This window comes from Vulpes vulpes, chromosome 1 (genome assembly GCF_048418805.1).
Source record: "Vulpes vulpes isolate BD-2025 chromosome 1, VulVul3, whole genome shotgun sequence".
Classification (NCBI taxonomy): domain Eukaryota; kingdom Metazoa; phylum Chordata; class Mammalia; order Carnivora; family Canidae; genus Vulpes; species Vulpes vulpes.
Genome location: NC_132780.1, coordinates 95789072 through 95812636, shown reverse-complemented (window position 1 = coordinate 95812636; position 23565 = coordinate 95789072). Strand labels below are relative to the sequence as shown.

At 40.1% G+C, this 23565-nt stretch overlaps 1 protein-coding gene across 5 annotated transcripts in view; it reads right to left on the bottom strand.

Moving 5' to 3' along the window:
* Positions 1–23565, bottom strand: part of SLC18B1 (solute carrier family 18 member B1) — a 32703-nt gene that overhangs the window by 2794 nt on the left and 6344 nt on the right. For 3 of the 5 annotated variants that reach the window (XM_025997846.2, XM_025997847.2, XM_072720804.1), the window contains exons 4-14: positions 22874–22947; positions 21459–21606; positions 18276–18432; positions 14037–14173; positions 12298–12399; positions 11281–11372; positions 9859–9954; positions 8148–8222; positions 6967–7060; positions 6823–6872; positions 5563–6591 (exon numbers count right to left, since the gene is read on the bottom strand). In XM_025997846.2, coding sequence (XP_025853631.1) covers positions 6519–6591; positions 6823–6872; positions 6967–7060; positions 8148–8222; positions 9859–9954; positions 11281–11372; positions 12298–12399; positions 14037–14173; positions 18276–18432; positions 21459–21606; positions 22874–22947 — 1098 coding nt within the window. In that variant the 3' untranslated portion in view covers positions 5563–6518. Of the gene's footprint in view, positions 1–5562; positions 6592–6822; positions 6873–6966; positions 7061–8147; positions 8223–9858; positions 9955–11280; positions 11373–12297; positions 12400–14036; positions 14174–18275; positions 18433–21458; positions 21607–22873; positions 22948–23565 lie in introns of those variants that run through there. The other 2 variants (XM_025997848.2, XM_025997849.2) reach the window with 1 other exon arrangement.

Genomic DNA, 23565 nt, shown 5'->3' with positions numbered 1-23565 from the left:
AGTTACACAAAGGGACAACAACTGAGTAATGTAATGATCCTGACTGCTTAATGTTACTTGATAAGCTCGCAAAACCACTCTTGTTCGGTTAGACAAACCTAGTCCGCTTGGGGTACTGTGCTGGAGAACTGATGGGGAAGGAATGAACCGGATGGCATGCCAAGCCCCCCGGCAGGTGCACATTCACGAGCCGGTGGAGGTACAGCAAAGGTACAGCAAAGGAACTCAGCCACAGGAAGGCAAGGAGCAGCTCCAGGCTCTGACACAAGCTACAGGACCTCTGCGTCTGGTCTCTCTTGCAGGTACGAAATGATAATAAAAGAGTTAAGAAATAAAGTGTTAGAAATAGCATGTATGCTTATTGCCAGCATTTCCTCATAGGCAGCAAGGATGACCTGTCAAAATAAAAAGAAGAAACAGAAAAATCAGGTCCTTCTGTTTGTTTGCTTTTTAAGATTTATTTATTTATTTATTCATGATAGATATAAAGCGAGAAAGAGGCAGAGAGAGGCAGAGACACAGGCAGAGGGAGAAGCAGGCTCCACGCGCGGAGCCCGATGCAGGACTCGATCCCGGGACCCCAGAATCACACCCTGGGCCAAAGGCAGGCGCCATACCGCTGAGCCACCCAGAGATCTCCAGGCCCTTCTTTTAAAACTGTTTCTCTTGATACTGTGTGCCAGAAAAAAAGAAGATACTGTACCCCCAAAAAAGGGCATGGCGATAAAGAACGTTTCTGTCCTGCACCCACACCAGATTTTTGCAGGTGTCCTTTTGCAAGCCTCTGTGAAAGGAAATGTCTGTGTGAGCAGAGCAGGTCTGAACTTCAACCAGTGCATCTCTGGCTCTGGACGTGTGTGAGCATTCACCTCTTCAGAGCGATAATGCAACCGAAGTCAAGAGAGGATCAGATCATAATGACCCATGTTGGCCCAGGGCTCCTCGAATGCCTGCTGGACGGACAGAGCTATGCCGCAGGAAGTTGCTACTAGCTAGCTGCTTTGGGCCACTTCATGTGGCTCAATCTGCCCTGGTGCTTCCTGCTCTCAGAAGTTCAGGCCCATGGGATGCTGCTGCACTGCCGGGAGCAGGGAGCATGCTCCCACACCACGGGCCCCCACTTGCGCAAAGGAAAAGCAGAAATGGGCTCTCTTATTGATTTCATCTGCAAATTGTTAACTTTCATTCTGATCCAACTCTGCCAAAAATTCATTGCATCCACCAACAGGATCTTTTAAATATTCTTTCGGTTGGTGCTAAGGACAGAACATCTGTGTCCTCCCGCCCCCCAAATTCATATGCAGAACCTTGATTCCTAGTATGATGATATTTGGAAGTGAAGCCTTTGGGAGGCGATTAAGTCCGGAGGGTGCAGTCCTGACCAATGGGACGCCTGCGCTTATAATAGACCCCAAAGAGCTCCCTTGTCCCTTCTGCCTGGTGAGGGCAAACTGACAACTTGGCAGTTTGCAGCCAGGTTCTCACTGGACATAGAATCTGCAGGGGCCCTCTTCTTGGACTTCCTAGCCTCCAGAACTATGAGCAATAAATTTCTATTGCTTCTATGCCATCTAGTCTATGGCATTCTGTTACAGCAGCCTGAATGGACCAACACAGTTGGATTCAAACTCAGGATGACTGCCACGACTAAAACAAATCCAAAAGCAATGGGTCAAAATCAGTTGTTTAATTCATGAGGCAGTTGAAGAAACATGCATTTGAAAGGATATGATACAAAAATGAAACTGAAAGCTCAGAAACTTACAGAGGAAAAAGAAAAAACTAGAAGTGTCAAGCCACGGCGCACCTACTGTTTTGTTGAGCAATATGAAGGTGGCACAAGAACTCACCATAATTCACCTTGTTTGTTTTCAGTGAGCAGGGACATAGAAAAGCATGTCTGAGGCCTAAGGCCATAGGTTCTAAGTGAAGCCCTCCATTCTCCTGGATCCCATCTGCTGGTTTTTTGTCAAAGCCTGAGGTTCCTCCAGTCACCCTCGACTTACAGTTTTGTTTTACTTTTTCTGTGAGCAGCAGCTGGGCAGAGAATTCTTCTCCCTTAGTCAAGCACCAGGAAAGGGAGTATTTGTTTTATCTTCACCTGACAAATCTCACTTCTGGAGTTTTCTTTCAAGCAGTCATAGAAGCTGGGTTGACACTGGCAGGGTAGGATTGCATGGTTTCTACTGAATGATGACCAAATTGCCAGAAGTCACCGAGCAGTGGAAGCTGGGTGTTTTCTATTTCTCAAGGCCTAAATTCAAGGAATCTTAAATTCATGTAGTCTTCCTATTTAGTACATTTTTTTTTTATTGTTACACAGATCTACTCTAGAACTTTCCTCAAGGGAGAAATAACTAAATTCTGTACGGTCCTGCCTCTAATTATTATTAAGTGACATGAGTTTTTTTCTCACTATAGTTATGAGTCATGATGGTTTGGGGTCATGGTTAAGGACATAGACCCTGAAGCCAGGATGTCTGGGTTTGAGCAACCTTCTAGCTGTGCGACTGTGAGCAGGTTATGTGCTGGTTTTCCTCACCTGCCAAATGGGGATAATGTGTGATTTTTGCTCTATTATTATTGCCTCAGGTCCACAAGACAGAGACCCCATTATGAAGGAAATGCCCAGTGCATCTCTGAACTTCATCTTTAACTCTTGCTGATCAGAGGTCTACTTGTTCCTGACTAATAACTAGTTAAAAGAATGTCAATAAGTCCACATTCTCTATTTTCTTGTTGTTCTGTCTCTTTCCACAAAGTCTTTCTTGTTTCATCTCTCTCTCTCTCTCTCTTTTAATAAAAACTCTAGCAAGGTCTCCAAGAGCCCATGTATTTTTTTTTTTTTTTTAAGATTTCATTTATTTAGGACACCTGGGTGGCTCAGTTGGTTAAGCATCTGCCTTTGGCTGAGGTTATGATCCCAGGTTCCTGGGATGCAGTCCCACAGCAGGGACCCTGCTCAGTGGGGAGTCTGCTTCTCCCACTACTTCTCCCCGCTGTTCATGGTCTCTGGCACTCTCAAATAAGTAAAATCTTAAAAAAAAAAAAAAAAAAAAAAGGAAAGAAACAAAGAAAGAAAAGAAATGGGTTATTTAGGAGCAGGGGGAAACTAAGTATCAAGCAATCCAGCAGTTGTATTCCTGGGCATTTATCCCAGAGAAGTAAAGACTTATGTTTGCAAAAAACCTGTACATGAATGTGCATAGCAGATTTATTTGTTACAACCGTAAAATGGAAACAACCCAGATGTCCTTAAAAGGATGAATAAACAAGCTGTATATCCATACCATGGAATACTACTCATCACTATATAGAAATTAACTATCAGTACATCCAACATGGATCTAAAGAGCATTAGGCCGAATGAGAAAAAACAACCCCAAAAGGGAATATACTAAAGATTCCATTTATACAATATTCTTGAAATGATGAAATTATAGAACACAGGAACAAATCAGTGCTTGCCTGGGAGGGAGTGAGGGTGAGAAGGGAGTGGGCATGGCCATAAAAGAGCAGTATGAAGGGGGCACCTGGGTGGCTCAGTGCTTGAGTGTCTGCCTTCAGGTTAGGGCATGATCCTGGGGTCCCAGGATCGAGTCCTGCATCGGGCTCTCCTTGAGGAGCCTGCTTCTCCCTCTGCCTGTGTCTCTGCCTCTCTCTGTGTGACTCTCATGACTAAATAAAAAAAATCTTAAAAAAAAAAAAAAAAGAGCAGTATGAAGGCTGGGATGTTCTGTATCTTGACTCTATCCTGGTTTTGATATTATACTGGAATGTTGCAATGTTACCACTGGGGGGGAACCTGAGTATAGAGTAAACTTGGTCTCTGTATTATTTCTGTGTATTTTGTCAACTGGATGTGAATCAGCAGTTATCAGGAAAAAAAGCTTCTGGAAAACTATTTGTGAATTTTTATTTGCCCTTTCTATTTTATTTTCCTTGTGGATTACTTTGCATATTATATATATTATACCTTTTATTTATTATTATAATTCTACATTGTCTCATTTTTTTTAAAAAAAAGGATTCTTTTAAGCTGGGTACCTTTGTTACATTTAGAAGAATACGAATATATACAAATATAAACACACGGTGATTTCCCCTGGTAGTTTTGACCTACCTTTTCAAAGTTCCTCTATCTTTACTCATATTTTTAATTTTGTTTGTCATCTATTTTAGTACTTATAAAATCATAAAATGAGGAAGGGGCAAAGTTGGCTTTGTACAAAGTTGTCTGTCAGCATGTATTAAAAGCAATGTGTTCAGGAATGGAGGCAAAAACCTCTCACCAGAAAGCCTTGAATCTTCACGTTGACCTTGATCTCTGACAGTCAACAGCACTGGTGGTCTGAGCTATATCAGGGCTCGGGCTGGATCCTGGGGAGCTCAGTGCTGTGCCCCAGCTGGGAGCAGAAGCACCCACCACCACCCTGCTGTAGCAGAGGCCCGCGCAGCAGCGGTAAGAACTCCAGGTGTTCCCTGGCAGGTTGGCCACTGGTCTGAGGGCTGGTGCAGCAGGTCAGGGTCACCCCCAGTCCTGGTTCTGTCCTGGGAAGTGGGTGGGCAGAGAGCTGGGTGACCGGCTACTCATGCACGCAGGCACTGGACCACCCTCTGGAGTGCTCACAACAAAGAGATTTCGAGGGAGGAGGGCAATAAGAGTTCATGGATTTGTGAAGGTTCAATTCTGGCAATGAATGTCGAACAGTTTTCCAAACAGTTATGGTTGCCCTCTGTCATTACCACCTCCATCACCCTTTGAATTTCTTTTTATTCTGGTGGTGTGAAAGGGCATCCCATCTCGTGTTATTTTGCCCCTTCAGGATTTTTTACTCCTATTCTTCCACATTTCACTATGAGGCACCATCTTCCACCCACAGCTTCAAGTCAAAATCTCCAGTCATCCTGAATTCCTCTTCCCTCCATTCACATGAGTAGGTCCTGTTGGTTCCACTTCCAAAACACATCTTTTACACTCCATCTCCACCACTGCCTCCATGGTCCAAACTACCGTGTCTCTCAAGGCTCTCACAGATCTCCCTCTATCCCTGCTAATTTGCATCCCCACTCAAGTGCACAAGCAGAGACCATGACCTTCCTGAGACATAAGTCAAATTCTGGCATCCCCTGTTGAGAAGCTGGCTCCTCTCTACCTCCCAAACCTCCCGTTTACTAGATTTCAGCCACATGAGCATCGGTGTCATCTTTGACCATGTCAATCCCTTCTGCATATGCAAAGGAAGGCTTTCCCTCAGGATGACTGCCTCACTCTATCCTTTTAGGACTCAGTTCAAAAGTCTCACCTCCATGGAGAGGTCTTATCTATGTTAGGACCCCACACCTAACTACTGCAGCCACTTACTCTTGAGTATCACCGTGTTTTTCCCTTCACCGCAACTCTGTAAGATAATGGGAGATTCTGGTGTTCATTCATAGTTTGTCCATTCCACCAGAATATAAGTAGACATAAGGCAGACATTGTGTTATTTTTATCACAGCTAAGTTCCCAGTACCTCGCAGAGCATCAGAGAAGTCATTCAATAAAAGTTTTTGAATTAATACGTAGATAAAACCATTTCTTTATTTTTTTAAAAAAAGTGTAAATGTGGCTACCACAGCATGAAAACACACCAGAAGGTATGAGAATGACATGATAAGGATTCACTCATTTCAAGCAATGACATGAATTTCACACGAAGTCAGATGAACACCTTCCCTCAAATATAATGAGCATTCCTGTGGGCTCACTTGCTCTGGGAATAGTATACATCTATGAGGAGTATGTTTTTTATAAAAACAACAACAACAACAACAAAAAGATAGTAGAACTGAAATAGGGACATTCAAGGAAATGAATAATGTTATACTAATCATTGTTTATAAATCCAAGTCCTAATCCAAAGTATGTTACAAAAGGGAAGTCAAAAGTAATGTTATTTTTATACCTCTCACACAAACAAAACTTCTAGAAGAGCTGAGAGCCTGGGAATTTTAAAGCTTTTGCACAAGAGGCAGGAATTTTATCTTTTGAACGAGAACAAAAATCTTAGGACACACAGAAAGCATGGCTTTTAAAAACTGATTTTCACAGTAATTATTCTATCCATTTTTACTAATCTTTATATTACTTTTAAGCATATCAAATTAATTCATGTATTTCCCTGTTAATAAAGAAAAGGTACATTCACAGAATTAGTGCACTTAAAATAAAAAGTAAACAAAGAAAACAGGAGACCTACAGTCCATAACCTCTTTAAGGCCAAGTTTGATCACCTAAAAAAACAAACTTTTGCTGATTTTACAACTGTTCTCATTCTTCATGTTGCAAATATGGCTGGTTTAGCAGGCCAGCTTTTTAGGGCAGCCTAACACAGGATCATCCAAAAATATGCTGAGACTTTCAGGATGCTGTTATAGAGTCCATGGAATTTTGTGTGTAATGTTAAGAAAACCTTTTCAACTTTGACATTCACCCCAGGAGCATCCGTTTCCCAATGGGTATCGACCCAGGACTCTTAAGGCTGGATTTCATCAGGTAAGAGGGCAGTCCGTTCCTCCTCTGTGCCCAGGATATTTTCGAGCTTAGATCTACATTGAAGGAAAAATGCACAGAACCTCAATATTCCTCATCTTAAAAAAACAAAACAAAACAAAACAAAAACCCAATACTACACTCTACCTTCCCCCTCAAATGTATCTACAAAGTAATGAGGCTTAGAATGCCCAGAAATCTCCTGACTGGAAGAATGGGTAGGAGATGGTTATTTCTTTTCCACTCCCATAGGCTGATTTTTAAAAGGTAAAAGGAATTGACCATACCTTCTTCTCTGTGAGTGCTCCCACAGATAAAACAAGCCCATTGTCACTCCCTTTAACACAAATGAAGACTAATTAATGTCAATTCTCCAAGTCACGTTTCTCCACAAATGTAAGGAAGATAAAAATAAAAGACTGACTACTCACGCTTGTCATAGCCCAAAGACCCTGTACAGCAGCTGCCCATTCAAAACCAATTTTCTCATACAGAAATCCACCCAGGGTTGGTCCTAAGAAAGCACTAACAATGAAAAGGAGGAAGAATATTAAATAGAATTTTTTAAAAAAATAACTACTTCCTAAAGTCTGCAACGATCCCTGAATCATGATCTTCATTAAACTACAAGTGGATGTACTAAGGACAAAAGCCAATTCCTGGACAGAGCACTGGGTGGAGAAAAAAACGGTATCTGAAAATAAAGATGTCCAAAGTTTTTAAACAATTCTAAGGATGCCTGGGTGACTCCGTGGTTGAGCATCTGCCTTTGGCTCAGGGCAAGATCCCGGGTCCGGGGATCAAGTCCTGCATCGGGATCCCCACAGGGAGCCTGCTTCTCCCTCTTCCTGTGTCTCTGCCTCTCTGTGTGTCTCTCATGAATAAATAAAATAAAATCTCATAAAAAATAAACAATTCTAAAATTATAATAACTGTTTCTGAAAATTTTCACAAAAATTTTTAAAAGTGACACACCCTCAAAAGAATCTTTATACTATTCTCTCTCTGCTTCTCCACATTTGTATTTAAAATAACTTAATTCAGTATATATATATATTGAGATATACTATACAGTACCAGCACACAGCTATCCCTCAGGTACAGCAAAGAGTAAAAAGTAAATGAATGAAGAAATGAATAAATTTTTAAGACTTGAGACATGATCCTATTAAAAAGATTTAGAAAGAGAACTTTAAAAAGACAAAACAGGGACGCCTGGATGGCTCAGTGGTTGAGCATCTGCCTTTGGCTCAGGTAGTAATCCTGGGGTCCTGGGATTGAGCCTCATATCGGGCTCCCTGAGGGGGGCCTGCTTCTTCCTCTGCCTGTGTCTCTGCCTCTCTCTCTGTGTCTCTCATGAATAAACAAATAAAATCTGTTAAAAAAATTTTTAAAAAAGAAAGAAAAACATAGAAGACCATTTTGATGATGTTTTAAGACCACTGGTATAACCACCGACCTGGGAGCTGGAGGGTATGGGTTAGGACTCCAACTCTGCTCTAAATGAATTAGGTGCCTTTGGGCAACCCATTGGACTTCTCAGTATCAATTTCTTCATGGAAATGAAGATAGTATTTTCCATCTCGCAGGTATGAATCAAATGTCTACTCACCCAACTGACCACATTGCGCTGAAGAGACCTGACACAAGTCCCAAGGTACTTAATCCCTCTTCAAAACCATTTTCACTGCAGAGACACAAGAGTAGATCTGTTATGAAAGGGGAAACCTACATGAAAGCAAAGAGTATGTGACAGAGAAGTTAAAATAGATTGGAAACGATCTGAACAAAACCAACAGCCAGGACACTGCATTTCTAATATGAAAAGCTAATCTAATTCGAAGGAATTTTCATAGTTGTGTTTCCTCCATGGTTTTCTAAAAAAAATTTTATTGCATATATAAAGCATGATATTAAGAGTCATGACCCATTTGCATGAAGTCTCATAAAAATATATAATTAATGAAGAAATTCTTAAAATGAGATGAACATGCAAAGAGAATAAGGAGGAACTTCTGGAAAACACAGAGGCAGCTCCTTATGGCTCGGAGAATTGTTGCCTTGAGCCAGCAGAGCTAGTGCCATTCTTCCCGCTCCAGTTCACTTGGTGTTCTTCATTGTCATGCCTACTAAACAAAAGACTGGTGGCCACCTGACAAATGCCTGGTGTGATACTGTGATTTATAATGAAAAATATATATTTGGTCTTCCTCCTATTTCTAGCCAGGAGTCCCCAACACCCTTGGAATTTCCTAAGTGATGAAAGCAATTTCAAGTGCCTGTGGTTATGTTTGTGAAGTGAGTTATAGGGGCTCCTTGCCAGAAGAGTCAACCATGTAATTAGAAGGTAAGAACCCATTCCTCCCTCTGAGGAGGAAACAGGCGCTGGAGGTTGAATCCATGGCCAATGGTCATTGACTGAATCAATCGTGAGTATGTAATGAAGTGTCTATAAAAACCCAAAAGGATGGAATAAGAAAGCTTCCAGGGTGGTGAACCAGAACCCTTTCACATACATGCCAGCATGCAGGAACCCCAAACCCCACAAGGACAGAAGTTCCTTTGATCAGGACTTCACCCTTTGTCTCTTTTCATCTGGCTGTTGATTCATATGCTTTTATCTCTTTTGTAATAAACCAGTAAATCTAATGAGTACACTGGTTTTGTGAGCTCAGTGAATCACACTAGCAAATTAATTGAATCTGAGGAGGTTGTCATGGGAACCTCTGATTTCCAGGCCACTCAGTCAGAAGCACATGAAATAACCTGGACTTGCAGTTAACACCTGAGGCATAGGGCAGTCTAGGGGACAGAGCCCTTCACATGAGGGATCTGCTATTCTCTCCAGGTAGATAGTATCAGAACTGAGTTACATTGTAGGACATCTACTGGTTCTGGAGAGTTGCTTGGTGGTGTTGGAACCACCCTCATCCCCAACACACTGGAAGTGGTACAAGAATCATTTCACCTGGTCATTGTATGCCCTCGTATCGACCTTCTCCATGAGAAGGAAACATTGCTCAGGCCTTTCCATTGTGCTTTGGCTTTTCAAAAGTAGACGTGGTCCTAGGCATAAGCCAAGCCAAGCCTCTATCCACAACTCATTTTACCTATCACTGGATTAATATTACCATATACTGTCATTGATATAGTACTATTGTATACACTATTTATATCACAATATTGTGTGATATAAAATCATGAAGATTTGGTCTTGTGAAAAAAAAAAAAATCCAGCATTCTACAAAACTGAGAAATTCAAGAAAGTGTGTGATGCCCCCTGCTATTCACAACACAGTTCCTCAAGCACAGAAGTAACTTACTATGCACAACTGAGGATCTCCGGGATAGTTGGAATTATACTCATCCCAGCAGAGATGCCGTTTAGGACTAATATTAGCACCAGCAGCCAGAGCTGACTGCAAAAGAGTTTTGGAGAAAGGAACAAAACAAAACAACATTAGCATGCTGACAAGACACAAGCTTCATATTAAGGCAGGCAGGCTGAATCCCAGGGCAGCTTGTTTCATAGAGCACATGACTGGTCTGTCTCATTTCCATCCGACCCCACTTCATTCAGTGACAGCGCCCTCGAGCTCCTTTGGTGGTGGTTTGGTGGTGGTATGGGGGGAGGAGTGGGAATCAATTCACCACAATATCTCAGTTCCTTTGGTCACACCTATCACATGCCTAGAGTCAACATAAGAGGTTATCACCATACGACATCTTCCCAAAACTGGCTAAATATTAATGTTGCTCCTTCAATCACTTGGCTTTGAAATTCAATTGACTAAAGAAAAAAATGGCATAAAGGGAAGTGGCAGGAAACAAATTTTGCTCCATTTCCTGCACTGTGCCACATACTTAACATCCATTTCCCCACTGAACAGCAATATCCTGCCAACTAAAAACTATGATCACCTCCTTTTTTGTAGGGAAGACAATGCAGGCTGCTGGAAAGTAAATGATTTGCCCAAGTTCCCATATCTAGTAAGTGGCAAAGGCAGGATGCAAACCCAAATCTGAAGGATCCTGAAATCCTTGCTGTTTCCATGTTACACTCCATCCCAGAACTACCTGAAAAGCTTTAAGCACCTTTTATTTTAGCAAATAAATTACATTTAACAAGCTCTAACAAGCAGCGACTACATGCTAAGAATGATATAGACAGAAAAGAGGGTCGCCCAGGTGGCTCAGCGGTTTAGCACCTGCTTTTGGCTCAGGGCATGATCCTGGAGTCCCGGGATCGAATCCCACATCAGGCTCCCCACATGAAGCCTGCTTCTCCCTCTGCCTGTGTCTCTGCCTCTCTCTCTTTCTCTCTCTCTATGTGTGTCTCTCATGAATAAATAAAAAGTCTTAAAAAAAAAAAAGATTTGATCCCAGTCTCAAGGATCAAGAAGGAATAGACAAAACAAAAACATATTGTAAGAACTGTCAGCTAAAAGTAGCAACAAATGCTATTTTTAAAATAAAGTACAAACAATCATGCAATTGAAACACAGAGGGAGAAGCATCATTCTTTTCATGTGATACAGATTTTAGACATTTCTTTTTGCTTGTACCACTACCTCCTAGTAAGGTAAAATACTGTCAGTCTAACAGACAATTAACTGTAGTACTAAATCAGGTAATTTACTGAAGTAATAAGGTTCAAAATACAGAGCCATGGCAGCATCACACCAAAAATTTCTTTAATACCTCTTAATGCTATTCAGCCAAAAATACAGAAGGAAAAACATTACCTTTTAATGTGCAAGACTGGTATAGGTCCTAAGAGCATGTAGCATCCTGCTGTGATTATGTTTCCCCAAACCAGAAACCATTTCCTTAGATGCTGGTAAAGAGAAGGACAGTCAAAAACAAACAAACAAACAAACAGACAAAAAACCTCTTGGAGTAAAGCACTTCCATAAACAAAGCACATGCAAAAAAATCACTGAAGAACACAAGCCATGGCATGAAAAAATCCAAATACACTGAAAAAAAAAAAAACAAAACTTTACATTTAAGAGACAATAGGTACATGGCAAATAAAAAAGCAAGGACAATATACCCCAAGAACATACTCTAAGAACAAGCATTCCTTGGGAAGGGAATGTACTGTAGATTTTGCATATGATGAACAATTCCAAAAATAACAATTTAAAAAGCAGTCACAAGGAACCACCTGGTAGATGCAATACCTGAAACATTCACATTATTTAAAAAGTACCCAATAAAATTATTCCTTTTAAACTACTTAAATGCAGGCTGAAAATTCTAGGGGCAAGAGATCTGTTCAGTGACAGAAGATTGTCTTAAATGGGAGTTTTTCTGTTCAAAAAGTCTAATCCAATAGTTTGTCAGCAACTTCAGCACAGACCCCTTTTTTCCCAGAAGAAGCAATTAAAAGTGAATTTTCTCAGAGCGATGGTAGGTTGGAAGACACTGGAACCTCTTTATTGACTCCAAAAATTGAATATAGAATTTAAATGTTGTTGCCCTTAAAAAAAAAAAAAGATAACATAGAGGTGATGGTTGTGTTAATTAACTAGATGGAGAGCACCCTTTCACAATGTATTTAGATCTCAAATCACCATGGTGTAAGTTTTAAATATCTTATAATTTTATTTCTCAGTTATACGGTAATAAGCTGAAATTTTTTAAATTGAATATCAATTCTAATCAATGGACCTCTAGAGTTCCAGAGGTATAGTTCCAGAAAGCCATTGGTCCAAATATACAGGAGTGATTCTTAAATGTAGATTCAGTGTACATACTGGCATTTTATCACTTAGTAGACCAAACAATGGCGAAGAAATGGCGTAGGATGATGCCAAACCCAGGAATACCAGTCCCACATAACCAGCTGGTAAGTTAAACTGTAAAAGAAATTTTGTGTTAGAGTTATATGATTAAGTAATTTTTAAAATAAACATAAACCTTTTCTGGCCACTTCTTCAGTTCTTATTATCTACCATGAGCCCACACTTCCTAATTTTGATCTTACTTTTATAAATGGATTTCTTTTCCTATAAGGGGAAATAAAAACCTTACCAGAGGTCAAAAGTCCAAGATGTCTTGTTTTGTAACATTTGATTTTGAACGTACAACTTAGCTTCTATGAATCATAGCACTTTTTACGTGTATACCAGTGCTTCATCAACTTTAGGGCACATTAGAATTACCCAGAGAACCTGTTAAAAGAGGTTCTTATTTGAAGCAAAGTGCTAACATGCCTTGGTTCAAGGGATGGAAAAAAAAAAAAAAAGAGGTTCTTAGACTTCAGGCCTAGAATTTCTGAGTCAAAAGGTATGGGATGGGGCCAGATAATTTGCATTTTTTATGTAGGCTCCATGCCCAGCATAGAGCCTAACATGGGGCTTAAGTCATGATCATGAGATCAAGACCTGAGCTGAGATCAAGAGTGGGACACACCTGACTGGGTGAGCCTCCCAGGTGCCCAAGGAATTTGCATTTCTAACAAGCAACCAGGTGATGCTGAGAAGTGCACTGGTATAGTATCCATTTCAAAGGAATGCTAATATCTAATTAAAGATGATATATACATGACAAAAGGCTTTTCAAACAGTAAGCTACCACACAACTCTGATACTGTTACTACAGCCAGCATGATACAAACACATTTCTTTGCCTGAGTTGTTCCCACCTTCCTTAATTTCCTTAACTAATTTTCTTAAGTAAGCCCATGAAATCTAGGGCCAGGCCCTAAATTCATAGTCTCCACATTTATCTTTTTGGGTATTTCACATACACAAAACTGTCTCTAGTGACTTCAATGAGCTGTGTTTCTGGTAACTGTGCTTTTGGAATACCAGTACCTCACAGAAAGTCAGTAATGGGCTGCAATGAGAATTCTGCCTTTATAAACACATATTAATTCCTCAGTATAACTATCAGGTAATGTACTTTACCACATTATTAATCATCTTTTTTCAGAAATATCTAAGAGCAAATTTCTACAACATCCAACTTTTAAATTCAACATTTTCCAGCATTAAAAAAAAAAAAAAAAAAAGATGGAGACAGACTCTTGACTCCTTTCTAACATCCCAGATTAATATATTCCATAGTCATTTAATTGTATGTAATAGCTGAAAAATTAAGTGGACTCAGAGGGGATCTGTTAGAGAGAAACCTTAAATGAGCTACTGAGTCCCCCAACTGTCTCACTGGAATTTGAACAAGTAGAGGAAAGTATCCTTGTCCAGCAGCCAGGGTGATGCCCAAGCCAGACCTATGATCATTCCAGCAAGACTTTGAAAAGGAGACCAGTATTTGGGCCACTTAATGAAAAGCTTCTTTCGTTTACCATGAATCAGACCCCCAGTCACAGTAATGTAGCAGAGGGAAGGTTACATGCTACCCAGGTATGCAGTTCTTATCATGTCTCCTTCTCACAGCCACTCAAGAGCTCTTTCCACCAAGCAGGGCCCCAAAGCAAGCAATTATACCCACCTTCTACAGCGGAGAGCTCTTTGACAATCAGGCTACCTACCTTCTCCAGAACAAAGAGAGACAGTGTAGGATCAAGGAAGCCAAAACATGAGCTGAGTGAGTTGATGACAAAGGCTATGAGTGCAACCTTGGGTAAAGCGATGAGTTTCCAGAATGAGTGTTCGCCTGGATCTGAGTCTTTGGGTAAAAATTTTAAAAAAATTAAAAATCAGAGTAATTAAAATTTTGACCTATTTTGAAAAGTAAAATTGCTAAGGCCATCTTTATCTGGTAATCAAAATAACCGCACCTCTGAGTTTGCCTCAAACTGCATATTATCTATATTTGCATATAAATTAAACCTAGAAGCCACATTGAGTTTCCTTAAAAACAGTTTCTCAAATTCATAAAGAATCAACTGGAAGCAGAGTGAGAGGAGAAGAGGGGGGGTCTTAGGTTATTAGGTTATACCTGAAAAGCAAGTGAGGCCTTCCCTAGATGGGATAGAGAATACATAAAGTTAGATTTGGTGCATGGGAAGAGCCAGAAGCTTTACTGAGGAACCATGCGTGTATGCTGTGAAGGGATCTGAATTCATCACAGAGCATCAGTTTTTTTTCTGATAGCAAAGAAAACACCAGATTGAAAGGGGGTGCTACTGAATCATGCATAAATTATATTGGAATTCATGGCCAACGGAACACAGACCTCACTTCTAGCATTCCCCTTGCGGGAACCCAGCTTCTTCACTATTCCCAGCAACAGGAATGTCATGACTCCTTTCTTTTTCTCCTGCTAATCTGTCAAATTCTATTCACTCTGTAAGGTTTGGCACTGGCCCACAAATTTTACCTTCCTCTGTTTCCTACCACACTTCCAGTCTCTACCATACATTTTAGCATCTAAACTACATTTCGTTTTACATTGTTTACTATTGTCTGGTGATTTTCCCGATTTCCAGTTAAGTTATTGAGCAAAATCTTTGCTGGGTCAGGTGCCATGCAAAATGTGGGGCAAAGAAAGGCAAAGAAGACAAACTCAGCCCCTGTCCTCTCAGAGAAATTTCAGAAAGGAGTGGAGAGAGCTAGGACGGAACTAGGAGGGAACCTTTTGGAGCCTATAAGAGGACTGTCTTAAAACAAACAAACAACAGGGAAAGCCATATAAAGAAGGCTTTCCTAAAGCAGTAATATCTACGTTGGTGCCCCAAGCATGAGCTTAAGATGAGCAAGTGAAGGAAGAAAGAATTAGCCAGGCAGATTATTCCAGGAATGGTACATTCCAAGACTCAGAAGTCAACAAGACTTTTCTGTGTTTGAAGAAATGAAGGGAGAGAAGCAAAGCTGGAGGATGGAGACTGGAGCAGGGGGCACCAGCAGAGTGGAGAGAGATCATAATGTAGGCACATGTTTATGCAAGACTTTGTAAAATACACAGGGAAACCTGAGAAACTGCTAGGGATTCCAAACAAGGGGTAAGAATCAGAGCTGTGGTTTAAAGAGACCTCTCTGTGGCCTTGTGAAGAAGGGAGACAAGGGGACCAGTCTGTAGAGGCAGGCCAGAGATGATGGTGACCAGGTGTGGACAAGGAAGCTCTTCGAGGGCGAGGATCAGCACCTGAATATCCTCATTTCTCCAAAACACCTGCCATGGTTCATCATTTAATTCTTGGTGAATAATGATCCAGTATGGATCAAAACACAAAAAAGCACAAAGAATGGTTCAAGTATTTTGAGTCAGGATAAATTTAGACTTGGTCAGGATACAACAGATAAAGTTAAACCATGATGGTAGTTTCTCACTCATCAGCCAAATATTGAACAGTGAACTAAATGTGAGCACAGTCCAGGATGCTCAACTACAGAAGGTGTGCAGTTAGACGCAGAAAGAGGACAAACACCACCATATGGCTTGGTGCAATAGCGCCAGAAGGGAGACTTCATTTGGTGTGGATTTTTAATAGCTTATTAAAGATGTTCATTAGTTACCTTTGGATACAAATGACAGAAGATCAATTTTAGTCAGTTATATATTTTTGCATAAAAAAGGGGCTATGGATTTATGGTATACGATAAACTATTATGGCAGAAATGGTGACCTTCTCTAAATCCAAACTGGGAAAATTGAGAAATCACAACGGGAATATGTAAGAACATCCAAAGAAACAAATAATGAGTTTAACCAGAGGAAGAAGCCCAAGTAATGAAAACCTATGGTGATATCTACTTCAAGATACATATAGCAGAATCACCTGGGGAGCTTTTCCAAGCTACTTGGGTTCTCTTTCTGCTCCCCACAATTCTGATCCACTCTTTTAGGGGGGCATGACCCCCTGGTTGACTACACTGCCACAGGAAGCTACTGTTAGAGGTGGGGAAGCAGGGAAGGAAGTGGAGTGCCCATTAGGTGTGAGGGGGCAGCGAAAACACTGATCCCTGCAGCACTACCGAATCAGCATTTAGTTGGGTGATGGAGAGGGTTCAGAAACACTTCCCAGAAAAGGCAATACAAAGTAAGTTTTGAAGGATGAGGAGGGGTCAGAGCAGATGGGATGGGGAGAGATTTCAGATCATGTGATTCTTCTACTGAAATCTCACAACAGCTCCTCATGGCTCTCAAGATAAAGCTCTCATTTCATGGATTTCGGGATTTTTAATAAGAGGATTGGTATGTCCATGACTGTGTTTTAGAAATATTTCTTTAGAGCAGGACAGAAGACTGGACTTGGTGAGCAAATACAAAGGATGAGAGAGCGGGAGGGACTAAAGTTGACTTTCAAATCCCCAAAGCTGGAGCCACCTTGTCTATGAGTCTAGAAGGAGGCAAAGGAGTGGGATAGAACCTTGTAGGACACAAAATTTATCAATATCATCAAAATACAAGAAAAATTTAATTCTCTAGCTTCTATCCATAAGCTCTCCCCAAACACTAATTTTAACAAATATTCCTTAATAGGAACACCTAAATCTGTATGCACAGTCTTAACATTAACAACCTAGGAGATTTTTTTTAATACCAGTTTTCCATCTAAATAGAAGATCCTTCCACAGATGAACAGCAATTCTACCAAACCATTTTGTTCCTGAAAATATAGCTAACTGGGACTCTGTTAAGTTCAATGAAAATGCTAGGAGATTTTAATCAAGGAATAACAAAAATGAAGAGAAATAACTGCCAAGTACCCAGGCTGATGGCAGTCAAAGGGGGCTGCAAAACATACCACATTGTGGGGGATTGGATAGGAAGGAGATGAGGAGAGCAGACCAGGACTCCAGGAGTAACAGATGTTGGGGCCAGTCCAGCACCTAATCATAGAAATTCTACATATCTTGTCCTACCATTAGTTAGTAAGTCTTTTTCTCTAGAGTACAGGGTTGACATGACTCTTTTCCCCAATGCGTGAGACTCTGGCCTGGGGCCAGTTTCTTGATTATCAGTCCAGTGTTCATCTGTGAACCAAACAACCAAGATGCTCGGCTACAGAAACCACTGTCTTACATGTAGAAAGATGAAAAGCACCACCCTGCGTTTCAGGGTGGTATTGCCTCTCTATATTCTCTAGCTCTCTCCTCTCTAGCCTTCACGTTAACTCTCTAGCTCCATTCCCTTCATCACCTGATAAGGGTCAAATGCCAAGGATGTTACTAGGCAATCTCACTGTAGTAAGAATAGCCCTGGCCTGGTAAATTTCATCCACAGAGAAGGAACTATCAATGAACCACATGTACCTGATGAGGACACCATGCTCTGTGCCTTCCTGACTGTGCTGACTCTGGCATGTTCCTCACAGTGATCTTGGCAGCTATGTGCATGGAGCTGTTACAAGACAGGTTGATTCATAAGGGGCATGAAGGTTTGAAGCCAGGGTGACCCCTATCACTGCCCAATGTAGCTCTGTGTCCTCCCACCTGGGACAACCACTGGGAAGAAGGTCTGACCTCGCCCTTCTGCCTAACGGCCTTCTGAGAAAGTATTACCATGTGCAGCATTTGATAACCTGTCATTTTGAATACTTAATTAAGTCCAAGAAGATCTGGTGGGCACCTCATATGGTGATGTTTTATGATGAGGAATTAAATATCTGCTTAGTTCTAAAGGTTAGAAAGAATTTGTGATATAAAGAAATTCATATAAACTGCCTATAGCAACATTTTTGAAAAGACAGTAAGTTCCTTCAGGGTGTTCTACAAATCTATTATTGATTACATAAAGTAAAAGTACTTGTTAAATTGGCCTCCTACAAAGGCATAAAAATACTTAAATTTCAGATTCTTAAAGTGAGTAATAAATGCAGTCTTACCATAATTAGGTAAAATGTACATGTTGAGTGGTATCATCAGCAGAACTATGCATCCCAGAAAAATAAAAGGCACCTCATAGCCAAAGGATTGATACAAGAAGCCACCTAAAGGAGGCCCTAACACTAGTCCCAGTCCAGAAAAAATCTCAAGACTTCCCTAAAAATGGGGAGGGGGGGAAAGAAAATTGAGTCAATATAGTTTGTTTGAAAAATTTTAACAAATAAAGATTTAATGGACACTATCTGAAAAAAATTCTATCCACTTCACAATATACACACACAAACCCACACAAGCCCAAGATGAGCCAAAAACTTACATATACACATAGAAATACTAGAAAAATAAAATATGGCAGATTTTTTCTGGTTTGTTTTTTAATCCTTATGGTGGGAAATTTTTCTAATTGTAACATAAAACTCAGATGACACAAAAGAAAAAATTCATAAATCTGGTTACATGAAAATATGAAAAACAATGGTTAAGTACATCAAAACACAAATGAGGAACAGGGAAGAAATACTAACAAAGGGCTAATTTCCCCAAATATATCAAGAGAGCTAATACTAATCAGTGGGGGGAAAAATGAACAACTCAACAAGAAAATGAGCAAAATGCTATAAGCAGACTCTTGACACATAAAACAAAATACAAATAGCCCTTGGGCATGTATAAGAAAGCTCACTCTCACTTTCAAAAGAAGCACACGGTTAAACTACAAGACACCAGTTCTTACCAATCACCTATTAAACACTCTGCTGCAAAGAAAATGAGGAAAGCAACACACTCGTACACTGCTGGTGAGTGAACAGAAGAGGTAACTTGTCAAATCTATTAATATTACAAATGCATATACTCTCTGACCCAGAATGCTATTCCCAGGATTGAATTTATGGGTACAGTTGTAAAGATGTGACATGGCATATGTGCACGCTTATGTGTTGTAGCACACTGTTTGCATCAGCAAAAGATATAGACAATCTGAATACTTATCAACAATCTCAATAGACTAAGGATGTATGTCACCTCCATACAGTGAAGTACCACATATCGCTGCTAAAGGAAAGTAAAGAGTAAGAAACTCTTCACATACAGGCACAGAATGATCTTCAGGATCACTGTTAGTATATCAGCAAAGTCTCAACATTGTAGAGAGTATGGTACCACTACTGTAGAGAAAACAAAGGAGGAAGGAATCACGCCCTGTGTATGTGTGTGTACATGTTCATACATACATGGAATCACTCCAGAAGGAACCTATAATCTCTGTGCCTTCTGGGAGAATGATTTTGGACTGCATGCCTGGATAAGTGTGTCTATGAAGGTGAGGACAAATAATATACAGGATACATTCATTATATCCTGTATTTCCTTTTGCAACTTCTGAATTTTGTACTGTATAAAAGTCTTTTTTGTTAAAATTAAAATAAATAAAACGGTGCTATGGAAAATATTTTACTATTAAAAAATTCTTATAAAATTGCACCATTTTAAATCAATCTAGCCTTCAGCAGATTGTGGCTTACAACTGTATATCCTCAGATTTTACAGAGGACACAAAAGTAGTCTGTTGAAAACTTTCAATTTCATAAAGAATATAAGAATTCTACATTTAGGGATGCCTGGGTGGCTCAGTGGTTGAGTGTCTGCCTTTGGCTCGGGGTGTGATCCCAGGTCCTGGGATCCCTGAGTCCTGCATTGGGCTCCCAGGGGAAGCCTGCTTCTCCCTCTGCCTGTGTCTCTGCCTCTCTCTCTCTGTGTCTGTCTGTATGTCTCTCTCTCTCTGTCTCTCATGAATGAGTAAAACCCTTAAAAAAAAAAAAAGTCTACATTTAAGTACAGGGAAGCCATCCAGGTCAACTACCATGTTAGGTGTATCAGCTTTTGGCTGCAATTTTCATATAGAAACGTGGTACGGTAACATGAATATTCCCTGTTAATCAGAAAATTGATCAAATGGACTATTGCTGTCATCACAGGAATTTCTTGGGCAGCACTTTCCAGAGCGTCCCACAAAACAGCAGTTCTTTAAGAGTCAAAAAGTGTTTCCATAGTCAAACTGAGTTGTGGAAAATTATATAAAATATCTTTACTACAGGATTTCGCAGAGCCTTAATACACTCATGTGAACTGGCATCTCTAAGCTGGAGGACAACAGATGTGTACTCCTAACATTTCACTCACAAAACCTTGTTTTACAGAGCATGTCAATGAACTAGTGTTCTTCTGAATCATTTTTGTAAAATGTGTTTCTGGGAAATGTAAGCATTACACCTGTCACAGAGGCCATTCCTACATGCCCAATGGCTAAGGAACCCAAAATGAACCTAAGCAGCTAGCTGGCTATAGATACAGATATTTAACCAAAATTGGGAAGAAATAATTATCTAAACAGCAGTGTATTTAATGGCCAAAACTATAATATTGAGTAAATACGGGCATTCTTGGTACTAAGCTGATGAGGTCCTAAAGTCTAGAGGACAATGATTTATTCTGAGGGTTGTATTTGGTCTTACAGACAAGCCACAGACCCTTTACGAATGCATGGGTCCGGAGGAGAGGCCAGAAGACAGCCTGCTTGGGTCAGAGGCAGTAGCCAAGAGCTGGGACAGAAATCTGGTATGTCACTAATCCTAGGTATTTAGCATCTAGCCAATCTACGAGAATGTGTGTCAGTATAATGTTATCAAGTGATTGGGGAAAAAGTAAGAGAGCATGCAAGGCCTTCAAGATCTCTACGATTCCTTCCATGAATCTGGAAAATTATCAGGGATATGAGGGGAAGGACTCTCGTGTAAATCAAGTGTTTGACCATTAGGGATAACTCTTCTAAAGCCAAGAAATGCTGGCAGCTCAGTTTCAGCCTGAGCTACAGAGAGACAACAAAATACTACTGGGGAACTTATTTTGTTTTGTTCTTAATGGCAAAAAGAATACTTGAACCACATTTACCTGTCAAACTGCTCATTCAGGGGATTCTAAGCGTAGGAAGAGATCTAAAGAAGACTAATGATACTTTGCCGACAGCCTGCTGCTGTAAGTAGTAATTGGGTTAAAAAGGTAACCGAAACACAGAAAATAGAAAAAAGTAGATCTCGAAGAATGGATGTCAGCATTAACTTGGATAGGGCAAATATTTTAGCCTACACTAAGAGGAAAATAGGAAACGTGTATGAAATACATACCAACACCGTAGCCACACTATTTGGAAAAGCCTTTGCAAGAATGGAAAAGGAAGCAGTTATTGCTGCCGCAAAGCTGACTGCATCTGCCATTCTCACCAGAAAACACATAGCAATAAAAACTGGTCCTTTTGGAACTTGATCCAATACACTGAAAGAAAACAAGGCAATTTTCAAATGCATGGTGGGAAAAACAGTAGTATCTCACCCATAGTCCTTACAATAAATCTCTTTAGAAAAGGTTTTTTTTTTAGTTGTTTTGTTATACTTTCAATAGAAGGGAATTATCTCTCTTTTTTTTAGTAGCAATCTGAGTCATAATGACAGTTTAGTTGCCCTTTTGTGCTGACATAATGGGCCCTCTACACAGTAACACTAAATTGGCTTTTTGAAATATGTAGAATCACTCTGACAAGAATATATACAAAAGAAAGACTTCTTGGTCTCAGGTATGCCACAGTGGTGGAACTCAAATCTTTTAAAAAAAAAAATGCAGAAAATAGATGACCCCCCACTTCCCCTGCAAAAAAAAAAAAAAAAAAAAAAAAGAGAGAGAGAGAGAGAGAAAGTCAGCAAAAAGAAAAAAAAAAGTTTAATATGAAGACTTCCTGGGCTTACTTCATCATTATCCCACCATACTCTTTTCATTTCTCTATGTTCTCCCAAGAAGTTGTGTGGGCTCTTCCATACTATTTCCCACTACAAGGCTGGTAAAGGATGCTAAACCTTAAGAACTTGTGAGCTGTTTTGCCTCTGGCACTTATTTTCTCTTTTCCAGGAAATAGCAGTGGAGGGAACCACAACACAAGGGAGCACATGACTCAAGCCTGGCCAATCAGAGCATCCCCCACCTCCAGTGCCCTTGAGGCAGGGATGGGTCACCACCAAGATCAGGCCAGTGGCTCCATTCTGTGAATCTACTGGAAGCTAGGAAAAGTGAGGAGCTGCTGGGCAATTCTTCCTATGGATGCCGCTGGGGAATTCTTGCTACCACAAGGGGACAGTTTGTCCAAGAACAAAGCATAAGAAGAGGAAAGCAAAACCAGGAACTTGAGAAAGATTTCTGATTATATTATTTTAACATCTGTATCCTGATGTGCTCCAGCTGATTCTTTAATGCACTGTGTGCTTGAGCCAAAACATATCCGTGACTCAAAAAAGTGAATTAGGTTTCTGTCACTCACACTGACAGAAGTCCTAATGAACAGATTCAGAAGCCACTTAACATTAAGTCCTTAGAAGACTCCTTCCTTTATTTGTTCTATCCTCTAAGCACCCAATTTCCTTCACCCATAGCTACATGTTGAGCATGCAACAATCAACAGTTCTGATGGATTTTAAAAATCCATTAACATTTTAAACTGAAGGTAAATTATAAAATCTGTTCAAGCTCCCAAACGTATTGGAACATGACTTACCCAAAGAGAATTGTAACTCCTCCTGAGACAAACATTCCTGCTACAAACATAAATTTTGCTCCAATCTGTACAAGCTGTAAGAAATGTCAGAAAAGAGGGATAGATTGATGACTGTTATGAGTCTACATCCACATAAACAAATCCACTGTATCAGAACATACAAGATTTGGGAAAGATATATACAATTAATATAAGATTATAATAATTCTTTAAAGGAATGACAACATACATCTCTTCAAACATGGAAGAAGTGGAAAATCAATCAACTTATTATGGTCAGAAAAAGACGAATCCCATACAATCTCACTCATATGTGGAATTTAAGAAACAAAACAAATGAGCAAAGGGGAAAAAAGAGACAGAGACACAAACCAAGAAACAGACTCCTAACTCTAGAGCACAAACTGATGGTCCCCAGAGGGAGGTGGGGGTGGGGAACACGGGTGAGATGGGGGTGGGGATGATGGAGGGCACTTGTGAGGAGCACCGGGTGTGGTACGAAGTGTTGAATCACTGTATTGTGCCCCTGAAACTAACATTACACTAATGTTAACTAATTGGAATTCAAACAAAAACTTAAAAAAAAAAATCAATCAACCATAAGAACAGAACAATCAACAGTAGCATAATTCAAAAAATATAATGATAGCTATTTCTGTATCAATAGAAATTCTAGATTGATAAATTAGAAT